General features: G+C 44.7%; 1 protein-coding gene across 1 annotated transcript; it reads right to left on the bottom strand.

Moving 5' to 3' along the window:
• Nucleotides 1-10120: 10120 nt before the first annotated feature.
• LOC135372491 (neprilysin-1-like) lies at nt 10121-13655 on the bottom strand. Its single transcript, XM_064606101.1, has 2 exons — nt 13466-13655; nt 10121-13388 (listed from the first exon to the last, which is right to left on the bottom strand). Exons 1-2 carry the CDS (start codon nt 13523-13525, stop codon nt 10362-10364), a joined length of 3087 nt encoding a protein of 1028 aa, XP_064462171.1. The 5' UTR covers nt 13526-13655; the 3' UTR covers nt 10121-10361.
• Nucleotides 13656-14282: the final 627 nt, after the last annotated feature.

The raw sequence follows: 14282 nt of genomic DNA, 5'->3' as shown, positions 1-14282 counted from the left end.
CTATGTTCCGTCGGTACGGACGGGATGTCCGAATGCGGGCGTCTCTCTAATTGCACGCGAAGCAATGCCTATTTTGTGAGTGAGGGAAACAGCCAACTAACTAGCAAAAGTGAAATACCAAGTGAACAGTGGCGTTTGCCGTCAGTAGAAAACAGGGAAACAAGGAAAGCCTATCTTTTGTTGTAGTAAATGCAAGCGTATACAGGGTGTTTCACAAAAATCCCCCGGCTGAATAATCGCGCCATGGAAGAAATTTTCTTTTGGTAGAAATCCTTAGGGCATCCGCCATGAACTGAGTAGTGAGCGGCTCATTTTCATACGCTCACTAACTAAATAAGCATATTAGCTTTTAACTTTTACTTCGCACGCTTACGGAAGCTCTGTTTTACGCATCGGGACTTTCAGGGGAAAATATTTATTTATTATTTATTTATTTATTCAGAGAGCTCTGCAGCGCCGTGAGGCATTACAGCAGAGGAGTGAGGCAGTACAATAGTGATGCTACTTGCATCATTCTCAGCAGGTCAACACACACAATATTACAAAAAATAAAAAATAAAAATAAAAAAGAATAACAACAAAAACTAAGAATCAGTGCATAAGAGACCTAATCTTAACCATAAATAATGAGTTATTGGCAGCATTAACAGCTTCTTGGGGCAAGGAGTTCCACTCTGGGATGGTAGAACAAAAGAAGGATTGCCTTAAAACACTCCTTGAAAAACGGAGTGGTTCAGTCTTTTTAGAGTAATCCATCCTGGACGATGCATACACAGGTGGCAGAAGAAATTCATCCTTATTTAGACCAGTGTCTCCGCTATGAATATCGTACAGCAATTTCAACCGATTATATCGCCTTCTATTTTTTAAGTTGTCCCACCCTAAGTCAGCAATAAGTTCATGAGAGCAGATAAGAAAAGAATAATTACCCGACACGAACCTCGCTGCCATATTCTGTACTCCCTGAATCCTTTTCTGCAAATATTCCTGCTGGGGATCCCACACCACCGAAGCATATTCCAATATGGGGAGAACATCATATGATTTGAAAACAGTTTCCTTTAAATTACGGGGCGCCCGCATCAAGTTACGTCTACACTCTTAAAAATGAACTTCACCACATAGCACTCTCCTAGCCAACCATCACCCCGAATGACAACGTTCTCGCCCCAGATTTGTTGAAAACGGGAGGAGGAGCCTATTTTGTGCCGTGCATAATGGCCACAAAATAGGCTCCTCCTCCCGTTTTCAACAAATCAGAGGCGAGAACGTTGTCATTCGGAGTGATGGTTGGCTAGGAGCGTGCTATGTGGTGAAGTTCATTTCTAAGAGTGTAGGAAAAACAAAGTACGACTTGCCCTGCACTCTTAGAAATGAACTTCACCACATAGCACGCTCCTAGCCAACCATCATCCCGAATGACAACGTTCTCGCCCCTGATTTGTTGAAAACGGGAGGAGGAGCCTATTTTGTGCCATTATGCGCGGCACAAAATAGGCTCCTTCTCCCGTTTTCAACAAATCTAGGGCGAGAACGTTGTCATTCGGGGTGATGGTTGGCTAGGAGAGTGCTATGTGGTGAAGTTCATTTTTAAGAGTGTGGACACAACCTGATTAATGTGACCCTCCCAGTGTAAGTTAGACTGGAAAGAAAATACCAAGACCAAGAAAGAAAAAAAAACCGCATCGACAGTCGGTACACTCTTAAAGGGACTCTGACCAGAAGTTCGACAAATATTTCGTTTGCATCTATTACGAAGGTATAATATGCCTCCAAGCCACACGCGAAATATTTTGGCTGTGCGCGGAGGCAAAGTTTGCCAAACAGGGAGCTGAAAACCGGCTTCGCTTTTCCCCCTCAACTCGCGCAATCGGGGCCGAAATCTAGCCTCTTTGCAGTGGACATCCGCCAATTTCCGTGTGCGTGACGAAATCACGAGGGCCACGTTTCATTGGGCGCCCGGACCGGAAGTTCTGTTGTTAGTGAGTTTGTGAGAGCGCCGGCATCCGTCCGGAAAGCGATCTTCAATATGGACGTCGAAGGCAGGAATGCGGAGACCTCGAGCCCGGAACTTCTTTCTGACCTTTCTGCGATCGAGACATCGAGAAGAAAATTCTGCGTGCTGAACAGCTCGGTAGGCCTTTGAAACTTCGCCGATGCCGCGAATGCGAGACGAAGTTGCACTACGAACTTGCAACTACGCAATGCACTGCACTACGAACATCAGTTACAGACGAAGCAAACAGCATGAGTCGCCTGTCTTCAGGTAAGCGATGAGCTTTTTAACGCACACTGCATGTGATCGAACATGTAAACGTTCTCAGAAATTTCGTGTTCTGATATCTAATGCGCACTTGCTGTTCATGGTGCCGGTGTGGCTGGTGTGTCATAATGCCGAAGGAGATCGAATGCTTGTGCTGCAAGGAGCTCGAAAACACTGCCGAATGACTGCAGTATGAGTGCATTACAACCCACAAAGATTTCCAACTTCTATTCTTCAATATGACTGTCCTGAAGGTCGCATATTGAACTCCGTGGGCAGCGCGAACCTATGAGCGACTGTATTCACAAGTAAGTCACATGTGTCCTTGTCGAACGATGTTAAAATTTGGGCGCCCAAAACTGGTTTGGTCCTGCAATAGAGTCGTTAAAAACTGCAGTACAGGGCGCAGCACATAAAAAGGCTATACAGTACACGACTGTACAGTACACGACTGGAGAAAACCAATATAGGCAATTTTGTAATTGTCAGTGTGCTGCGACCTGAGTCACGTTTTTATGTATTGCCCTGTGCATAAGGTTTTAGCATAGGTTTTTAGCGATATTGAGTGTTCTTGATTGTCGATTCAGTGAAAAGTAAAACAATTTTGGGTTCTAAAAGAACACAGCATGTGTAGTAATGTACAAGGTGTGGGCAGGTAAACTGCAGTTACTCTCAGGTACATGTAGAAATGACAATGCACACACACTGTACTGTAACCGGTTACCTATTTGCCTAAACTATATTTTATGTACATCTGTGTAGACGATGCAGATACACTGCGTATCGCCAGTTTGCAAGGTGAGTATGGCACAAGCTTGGAAAAAACAAGATCATGGTCATCCCAGCCTGTGCAGTGAAGAGGGTCTGGCAAGCCTTTCCCACAGAAAATGCCACAGGCTTCAAGTACCCAAGATCCTAACTGGGGGTACCTCTTCGCACAGCTCGTCTATCACATTTAAAATAATTCAGCATCTGTATTTAGGATGATCTATAGCTCTCAGGATGATGCATGGTTCATGAGTTCAACATGTTATGTTGAAACACAACACTAGTCCTTTTTAATGAGTCTTGCGGAACGATAGATGAGCACTCCTTTCGTGACATTGTGTGCCATTGCTACAGTGAACAATTTCTTGAGCAAGACTGATGAACAAACAAAAAATAGAGTCTTGTCTTCCAAATATGTATGTTCCTTGTAACTTCCGTATTTGTTAAGTGACCCATGTTGATGTCCCCCCTGATGTAATGCCTGCAATGGCCTTTGAGATATATTCATAAATAAATGAATATCAAAACCGGAAAAAGATGTAACACGTATCCTCTCTTTGTGTGAATGATACATAGACATTCTCAGGAGATTTGTACATAGTCACACTTTGCCTCATTTTGCATAAAGCCTAGTTCCACCTCTTACATCATCTCCACATCTTCAATCTCCAAAGCAGTACAAGGCTAAAGTAATCAGCTACTACATAAAAAGAAGGAGGGGAGGAAAACAAATGCTGGCACATCTAAAATTCGGAGAAACCCTGGTACTTTCACGGGGCTACTCACGGCTCAGTGCTGGATCAGATCCCGATGGAAAACAGCTTTTCTGAGCCTCAGTGATAGATTCCCTTGATTGCACTGACTGTGAGGCACATCTCATTGGCTTGGTGGCAAGTGGGCTTGCGTCTGATAGTTAGATTGGGAAGAAAGGGAGCAAGGAACATCTCTCTACGGTCTTAAGAAGGATATCAACGTTACCTGTCAAGGTACAGCATTTCATGTTGCTTTCAGTAAGTACAACACTCCTCATAGCAGTTACCATTCGTGTTGGGAAAGCATGCTGAAGTTAGCTCAGGCAGTGCATCCAGAACTGTGAATCGGGTTCATAGAGAACACCTGGTGAGAGGGACAGCAACAGTGTCCAGTAAAGACTCTCCAGGAATTTTGGGCAGGTTTGGGGGGTCACACCTTTTAATAGTGTTGATGGAAAGCAGGGTGTGTGAAACACTGACTTCTGGTAGATGAATTCTTGTTATTTATAACCAGGTACCCATGTTCTAGTAATCTAGAAAAAGCCTTGGCTCTCTTGGAGGAAATTGCTAATGAATCTGAGTGTCTTTTGTGGAAACAGGTTGTAACTGCCTTTCTATCCACACTTCTTAGTTGCCCTAGCAAAAGCAAATATGTAATGCTGTACACCATATCTGATGCTAGCACACTAATTGCTTTGAGTGTTCTCAGGCTTCTGAAATGGAGCTACCTCGTACATACGCTGTGCCATGTCGGCAAGAACATAAATCAGACTGCCTTTACTTTTTAAATTGGCCCTTCAGTGCTTCATGTGACTGCAAGAATGGCACCCCCAAAACAATAGGCAACAAGAATGATTTCTGCAATGTATTGAGCTTTGTAAAACAACAACTTTATTTGAAAATATATTCCAAAAGCCGGGTGACAACCTCATAATGTAGCGTCCTTTACTGCAAACACCGCTCAACACAACGAATAAAAACAGAGCGTAAACGTTTTGTCGCCTATCCGGGTGGCATCATCAGTACAACAGAGGCCAAAGATGAGCACATCAGCCTATCTAAGAGGAAATCTTACACATCCGATAGGGGGCCACGGTATGTATTACAGGCTGAAGCATCACGCCTGATAAAGCAGGATTCTAAGAACTTTCACGGTCTATGATTCTAAGAACTTTCTAGGGCCCCATCGCTAGTCATGAGCAAAGGTTACTGCACCATCAAAATATATGTCCCTTAGGACAGCAGTGGTAGACTGATTCGGTCCTGTTTAGTTAAGCTAAGCATTAGTAGCCATGGCAACTGGCTCTTTTAGTCTTGTCCCAAGCCTTTTGTCTATCTCGCCAATGTAGGTTGCATCACATTCTATGCACTCAACTTGATATGCACAGTCAAAATGCCTGATGGGCACAGTGCCCTCCAAATAGCATATGAAATACATTGGATGAAAGGAATGCGGACCACCGATTTGACTCCTTTGATGTTGTTTTTGATTGTTCTCTGTTGGAGGGATGATGCCACCTGGATAGGCAATGAAACGTTTACTCTCTTTATTCTTAATTGTTGTGTTAGGCCAGTGTTCTGAGTAAAGCATTTTACATTATGAACTTTGTTTGAATGATGATTAGTGGCGAGCTTCATACCCTGGGCCACTACTCCAACAATTGCTTATGGTAGTGTGGCGAAATGGAATAACGAGCCTTGTAGACAATTTACTCGGCAATATATTTATTTATCTCTCATAGGTTGAAGAACCCAGTGTGGTGTTACATAACGGAGGGGCACGTAATTATACAAGACCGATCACCAAAAGGCCTTGCTTTTGACTAGATTAAAATGTGAAGCGATTGTAATATAACAAATGCTGCATGGTGGCGATATGATAGGTTCTCCTCACGAGTTGTCGCCACAATTACGGTTAGTTGAGAAACTGCATATCCAGGTAGCAGGATCAAATTTTAATTAGGCTACTTTGGCCAACACGCGAGCGTAGAGCACAGTGTCAAAAGCCCTTACAAAATAAAAAGAATACTACATCTACGTGGACCCAGAAATCAAGACAGTTTGAAATGCTGTGAACGAATTCCACTACGTTAGTTTTGCCTGAATACCCTTTTCTAAAGCCATGCTGGAATTTAAAAAGAGAAATTGACAGAGTCAACTTGGTTGACAACGTGGTAGTACATGATGTGCTCCATTAGTTTACAGGGAACCCTAAAAAGTGGAGCTGGTTAATAGATAGAAGGAGCATAGTTGTCACCTCTTCTGAAGACAGGAATAAGCTTGAGACCTATGTCCTCGACTCGCACACATACTAAGAACCTTTGACACAGATTAACGTATCTTCATTCCAGCTCTTTCACTTTCAGATGTTCATCTCTGTTGAGTGGTCTGTCATTCTTGTAATACAGATTGGAATTGAAATGCAGGTGCATAAGGGATGCTCTGAAAGAAAAGTGTTTGGTTTTAGTCCTCTTAATGTTTCTGAAAACGAAAACAAACTTCACGGTGACTATTCTTCTGAAATGAGCAATTCCAGGATGACAGCAAAAAATATATCTTGCCATATCATTATATCCACCTGGCACTTCAATTGAATAATGGCAGTTGAAGATGACGATGATTCAATTTAATGACGCATAAGCAACTCGGGCTATAGTGCGCCAAAACCATGGTAAAACTGTGACTTGTTAAATATCAGACGATTATACTAAAATAATATACTTTGTTGGTTGGTAAATTGAGATATAGACAAAAACATATGATAAAAATAAGCAATTGAAGAAAAGGCAATTGTTGGCTTTGTGTGACTGATGTCGAGTTTGCCACACTATGTGTTGAATAATAATGTATGCTGATACGCTGTAGCATATAAAGTACTATCATACACACGCTCATTATGTGGTGGATATGTGAAACCAATATACACATACTTACATTTCAAACTTTCTTGAAAAATGCAGTCCAAGTCTGTCGGATTTGCCAGACTCTATACAAAGCCAGTAAGCACAGTGTGGAATGACTGATTCATCTTTCGAAGGCAGAGGGTGCAGCTACCACGACGCTTCGTCATCTTAATGCTTCGGAGCGGAATAGTCTAGTAAGAAGCCATCAGAAGGATCTCATAACGATAACTTGGTCGAAAAAGTGGAGGGTTCTGTGGGATATGTAAGAAAGCATACGCGTTACACAACAGCTACGAGAATGATCGACTGCACCTGCATGGTTTTCAGTACGTAGACTTGGAACTGAAAAATAAATGTGCTAACCTTGTTGATACTACTTTTCTGTCAGGACCACACGAGAGCACATTTGTTTTTTTTAGTTGAAGGTATCATGAGGTCCCCATGCTCCTTTGAGATGCAGCAGACAGAAGTTCGCTGAGGCGAGTGATTGCCGTTGCGGTTCGTCGCTTCGCAGCAGATCAAGAACAGTACACCGCAACGATAGGTGAAACGTTCAAAATATGGTGACCAACTCCAACACCAACCCAATGACCCGAACAAAGAGGATGAACCGGGAGTCACACAAGTTCGCAGTTCGCAAGCACGGCATACGGCATCCATTACAGCTGACCGGATACGGAAGCATATATCGAACGCCGTGTACAGATTGAAAAGAAAATCGTAGAAACTGTTGCAGGTGATAAATGCAGGGTATATTTTTCTTTTTGAGGCTCTGTAACAAAAACATATTAATGTAGAAATGCCATTTCATGAAGGAAATTGACAGATATTGCGTGACCACGTGACGCGTTTGAGCCAATTGTGGGTGTTGCGAGTGGCCCCCGTGTTGACGTCATCTTGATGGTGGGCCGGGGTGGATATTCTATATAAACGTATGTTTTCTCGGTTTGACGCTAGGCGTGCTGCACTCGGATGAAGTCGAATGTTTAAAATTCGAGTTTAGAGAAACCGTGGGGTTTTAATGCGTGCATTTTCGCATGGAGAGTCCTTGTTGGGTGCTTTATCGACTACAAGTACGAAAGTGCTCCCACAGTTTCTGGTCAGAGTCCCTTTAAGAATGAACCACACCACATAGCACGCTCCTAGCTAACCATCATCCCCAATGACAACGTTTTCTCCCTTGATTTGAGGAAAATGGGAGCCGTACGCTTGTTTTGTACTGTCAATTATGCCGAACATAACGGCAAAAAAGGCCCCGCCTCCCGTTTTCAACAAGTCGAGCGAGAACGTTGTCATTCGGGATGATGGTTGGTTAGGATCGTGCTACGCGGTGTAGCTAATTTTTAAGAGTGTACCCCACTTGTTCACAGCGCTCGAGGCGCATTCGTCATCATCCATGATAACAGCATGCTATCTCACCTACGGAACAACAGAATCGACAGTGCTGTTTACCAGTCGCTTGGAGAAGGAATATCAAAGTGTCTCTTGCGGCTGTTCCTAATCTTCCGTCAACCCCATGTGTCAACCAGGCGGATGAACACGAAATTGACAGACGGATAGATGATCCAAAGAGCGCATTGGGGCACTGCTCCGCGCAAGAAATATGTAAACCGAAACCGATCAATTACTCGAAAAAATCACTAAGTGTCGATGCGGTTTTTTCCTTGCAACATTTTTCGCTGAAGGTCCCGATGCGTAAAACAGAAGTTCCATAATCGTGCGAAGGAAAAGTTAAGAGTTAAGATGTTTATCTATTTAATGAGCATATGTAAATGAGCTGCTCACTACTCAGTTCATGGCCGATGTCCCAAGGATCTTTACCAAAAAGAAATTTCTTCGATAGCGCCACCTGTTCACGAATTATTCAGCCGGAAGATTCTCGTGAAGCACCCTGTATACCATACTCACATCCGCATAGCGGTCCGCTTTTTCGGGATATGCCTAGTTTGACAAAAAATCATTCGGGGAGTTTTTCGACATTTTTCAGAAAATGTCGAAAACCACAAAACCTACGTCTGAGATAGGCATGAACCTGAAACGGTAAGACTAGTTGAGAAAAGGCAGGTTGTTATCACCGCACTGTCCCTTGTTCCCGGGTATTCGAAGACAACTTGCACTTCAGAAACGTGTCCGGACTCGTACGCGTAAAGCCTTCCTTGGTCAAAAAAAGAAACCCTGCTTCTTTAGGAGGTCGGAAGCCGCATCTGATTTTGATACTAGCTGCTGCGTTCGCCATTGCGCAACACGCGACCGCAGTCAGCGCTCAGTTCGGTCATACCGATTTTCCCCGCAAGTGGTGCCTCTCGTTAGCACACGGGGCCTATTGTGCTGCTGAGAGGAGATCGTCGTTCCGTACTTCGACGCCTCACGACTCCTCTGGCTTCCCCTCAATGGACCGCTGACATTCTCCCCCCAGCCATGCTGAGCAGAGTTGATCCAGCGCTTGCTTTCCGCATGCCTCGACACACCTCTCGTCAAGGTGCCGAATTAGTTCATCGAATGCGCCTCGATGTGGCTTTTACAGCGCCGTGGCGTTACCGGTTGAGGCAAGTTGACTATCCACAATGCAGTCACTGCGGCGCTGTAGAAGATCTAGAGCACTCTTCTCCATTGCCTACACCACCAACCTTCCCGAACTGTACTCTCCGGACCTCTTAACGAGCTGGACTCTCGCCTCCCCCCCCCCCCTCTCTCACAAAATTGCTTCGTCCCTGGACACATCCAGCCCACCAACGCACTGCCGTCAAAGCTCTCTTCACCTTTCTGGATACCATAGGACTTCGATCCTTATTATGAAGCGGCTCCTCATTCTTTCATTCCCCTCATCACCACTAGCAATGGGGTAGAGTATCGCCCTTCATTCATCAAACTCCCCATTCATCATCTTGTAATAAAGTTGTTGTTGTCCTCTTCTACTTTGTCTATTTCGGCCATTTCATTGAGGCGTCAAAACAGATCTTTGTTGTGTACGTTTCTTTTTTTTAGTACACCAGGGCCGAAAGGGTTAAGAAATACGTATGAGCTACGCACAAACAATGCTGAATTTCGATAGTAGGTGATGAATTTTGGGAAACGAGCACGTCAAGTTTAGCGGAATGAAGCAGCGAACGGAAGGCAACGCCTTTCATGACCAACGGATGGCAGCTCCGGTGTTGTAACGCTTCCTCGTACGAGTCCGACTCCCCTGGCTAAACGCATCACTTCGGCTCCTCTTGAAGCATGAAAGTGATACTGATCGACCAACAAACACGCATGTATGGCCTTTATGCAGGACACCGGCGGGACCCGTCCCTATCATTTGACCTTTTTTTATCTCATGTGAACGCCTTTGCTGGCCAAAAGTAAAGCGGACAAGTAACAAACGATGCGACAGAGCGATGATTTGTTGCACAGGGTACTTATTCTAACAAGCCGAGTACACGAATGAAACTTCATCCTTTCAGCACGTTTTATTCGATCTAAAGTCAAATCACTGTCAGCTAACAACTGTAAACACAAGACAAATGACCTAGTACCGTAGTCTGTTTTTCATTTGTTTGTTCGTTTGTAGCGTTCTACACTATCAGTATTTTTGTACTTTCAGGAGATACATTTTATTCGAACGAGCAAAGTCTTGTCTATTCAGTATCATAACATCTAGGAATATAATGTGCGAGACTGCTTTTACATCATTCTCTACCAGAAGGGGCACTTTTTTGGGTTCATTGGAGAATAAGCGGGACACGAGAACGTCTCACTGAAGTGCACGGAATTCATTAGGGGAAAGTTGCACCTGTCCTCCGGCGGCGGATGCGACTCGCTGGGAAAATTTTTTCCGCACCAGAGCAAGCACCAGGAGACGTAGAAGAGCTGATCCTTCGTTAGATCCTTGACGCGGCCAATAGTCACCGACGACCGTCGAGAAGCCATCCTGTAAGCCTTTAGCAGCGAACGCTCGCCCATCGTATCTGCGAGGTATTCGTTGAAGAAGGCCTCAAAGCGCGTAGTCTTCGTAGCCTTTTTGACGCTGATGTTGTGGCACCCCACTAGTTTTTCGTAAGCTCTCGCACTGCCGTTTGTGAACCACGTGGAACGCCGACCCGACCCGTCAAAATTTCTGCCAAACTCGTCGTAGCCGTGCATCATTTCGTGAGTTATGATGCGTCCCAGGGCACCGTAATTGACTTCCGGTGGTGCTCCATGTGAGAACATCGGACTGAACATGATGGTCGCAGGGATGACAATCGTGTTCGTTTGTGCGAAATACCAGGCGTTAGCGGAATAAACCGGCGTCATGCCATTGAGAGTACCCTGGGTGGCGTACTCCACGGATCCTTCAAACACATTTTCCCACAGTAATTTCGTGTGGGCCACTTTGACCTTGATCAGGTCACCGGTATAGGGACCCGTCAGGTCTGGGACGTCTTTCAAGAGAATGTCGACGGCTGTTAGCGATGTAAGGTTGAATAAGTACCCTATGTATTTTCTGAGCATCGATAATTTCTTGCGTGCCGCCATCTGAGTTTGATCATCAAGCCATGTGGACATCATGAAGGATTCTTCGAGTGCCTGCGTTATGGATTCAGTCATTTTCTTCACCATGGCGATCCTAGAATTGCTGATGTGTTTAAACAGAACTGGATACGCTGCGGCGATAGGAAACACTTTGAGGACAGTGCTGAAGCATGTATATTTTAGGGCCGCCTTCTTCTCCAGATGTCCAGATATGATGTTCAGGTACAACGCAGTCCCCCATGCAATGAATATCCGCGTATTTCGCAGGCCTATTACTTTCGAACGCAAAAATATATCACAAAAAATATATAAATCGGCAGCTGTAACTTGGAGCGTTCGTTGGCCGGGAAGGCGACCCTTCGTGTGGAGCAGAAGCGCACTGTGCCACCTCACCGACAAGTCTTTGTCGCCGTCTACAAACCCCAAGTCGGACATAGGTATCACGTAGCTATGTCGGGGATACTCCTTGCTGGTTATTTCTATTATTTTGTCCTCCGCTTCTATGACGGCAGCAACTATGGATTCATTGATAGGATGTCCGGCAAATGTTAATGCCAAAATGTCTTCAACGAATTTCATTCGAGTGATTCTACTAAGTAAACTATTTATTTTCAACGTCATCATCTGCGGGCATGGCATTAGAAAGAACGTGAACTCTTTCGTGTCGGGTGCGAAGTCTGCAGTTAATTGGAATAACACCGGGATATCGATGTGCACTGAAAATTCGACGAGCTTCTCCAGCGGATCAAATTCCAAGCTATCTACAAGCGTCATTCCATTGTGCTGGAGGAAGTCCCGAATAGCCCTCGTGTTATCCGACAAAGTAGAAGACAAGCAGTGCTTCAACAGTGAAGCTGCTTTCTCAAAAGCAGATTGTCCTTTAACACGAGGGACCTCCGCAACCAATTGTCGGTAGATATCGGATGATAAATTGTAAGTTATCATGTTGGACACACTTCCATTCACCAGGTCAAAAGTCTTTGAGAGTTTGTCATTGAACCCGCTGCACACATACATGTGAAAGTTCTTGCAAGGATCTTGCGATACGTCCACAGAGCTGTTAATCAGCCATCGTATGTAAAGGCAGTCAGGAGTACTACATACCGTTTCGTTGCCGTATTCGTCATGTTTCTGCGTTGGCTTTAATCTCCCGTTAGCCTTAGCATGATCAGAGGTCGTCGCATCCGTGATTTCCATTACTGCTTCTTCCGTGGACTTTGACAACGTCTTTGCTTCAGTATTGGCTTCGCTCCATGTTGCTTGCTTGCTTCCTCTTGCAACCGTTACCGTATTCGGCCTCGTGGGTGCTTCACTCGCAGATACCCTAAAAGCTTTCTTCTGAGTGCTTTGCACGGAGTTCTCTACCGTGCTCTGCGTAGGGTCTCCTGTAGTCCTTTTTGAACTTAATCCAGATCCTGTTGGCTCCCTCCTGCTTTCAGCTGTTCCATTGCTTAGCGCATTTGCTCCAGTTGTTATCCTGGCCTTCTCTTCATTTGTTGCTCCTGCCATCGTCTTCACACTTCTAGATATCGACGTGTCACTCGGTTCTACCGCAACTGATGTCGGTTTCCTTGTCGCTTGCGTCTCGTGTGTTACAACAGATGACCCTCGTGCTGACGCTTTAGTTGTCCTCTTCGTTCTCTTTTTGGTGACGTAATGAGTTGCTATGTCCGTCTGTTTTGAAGTAATCAAAGGTGTGTACCCAGACACATTCATGGTAAGCGTCCCTGACATGGTACTGGTACTAGCTCCAGAGTCATGTCCCACCTTTTTGTGAACCTTCTTTCTCGGGATATGCTTGTCCGTATTTTTATTCTCAGGTTTGACATCAATCTTTCGTTCAGAGTCTTCGTCCGAACTCATATTTGGTTTCCCTCTCAGTCCATCCGTGGGCTGTACAGGTGGCGTACCTTTGATTCTCTTTTCTGGGTCGGGGATGTAATCACTGTCAAACCCCTCTTCCGTCCTCTCGTCATTCATCTCGCGCCAAACTGTTTCATTTGGCCCAGCTTTGTCCCCCCCAAGAGGTTGTTTCACGGTGCCGGCCCTATGTGAATCGTCATTAGGCAATGCAGACGATGTCCCACTTACGTCATTCAGAGCCAATATTGTCGTCAACGCCCCAAGAAGCAGCACAAAAAGAACGACCAAGATGAGCCCTGCCAAGGTGATCCTACCAGTCCTCAGATGAAGGATGTTATTGATGTCCTGCAAAAGCGAAAATCACCGTAAGTGACGTCAAGTTCATTTCAGTTGACGCATGAAAATTAAGTATGACAGCTTACAACGCTGTTTGTACTATCACTTGCGCTGTTGCTCGATTGTTGGTGGGCGAACTTGAACATGACAAGATACTTGGTCTGTTCGACGGCTTTTCGAAGCCACTGGTTTGAGATCACGCAACCATTCGTCTTCCTCCTTAGACTCAGAGGCCGTAATTGTGGATTGCTGACGTTTGAAGCGCAGGATCCGAGCATCGTCTTCATCGTTTAAATGTCTTCGTCGTCTTCAATCTGTAAGATAACAACAATAACTCCGGATTTTTACCTCGCGAGGCAACAATCATCATAGGCGACAACAGGATGATGCATCCGTGAATTAACTTTGCCCACCTTGCGGTCGCTTAAAGTGCGCTGAGATCTCGGCACACAGAAGTCCGGGGTTATATGTTTATTCCAAGGGAAGGAGGAAAGGGTAGTGAAACACCAGGTCGACTTGCTATTCCGCTGAGGATGAAAAAAAAAATCACAAGAGGTGTGCACTCTCTCTGTTTGAGAGGGTCTGCGAGAATTTGGGCCTAGGATTTACTTCGATCACTCTCAATTTAATTCAGATATTTTGATGTAGTAAGTAAGTTAATTTTTATTTATTCTTATTAACTAATTAAGTATCTAATTTAAACCTCAAATTAACCCAGTAAGGCTGGGGGCATTACATGAGGGGGGAGTAACAAAACTTACTAATAGGTTACCGCACGTAATAAACAACATAGACGCGTACATATTTACAGCGAGGCACACTCATAACAAGCAAGGTGAACACGTGCATACTTGCAGTGAGACATAACGGATACATGTAAGACAATTTCAATGAACATGTAAC

This window comes from Ornithodoros turicata, unplaced genomic scaffold, assembly GCF_037126465.1.
Source record: "Ornithodoros turicata isolate Travis unplaced genomic scaffold, ASM3712646v1 Chromosome15, whole genome shotgun sequence".
In the NCBI taxonomy this organism is placed as follows: Eukaryota; Metazoa; Arthropoda; class Arachnida; order Ixodida; family Argasidae; genus Ornithodoros; species Ornithodoros turicata.
The sequence above is the reverse complement of the archived record's forward strand: the minus strand, read 5'-3'. Positions and strand labels throughout refer to the sequence as shown.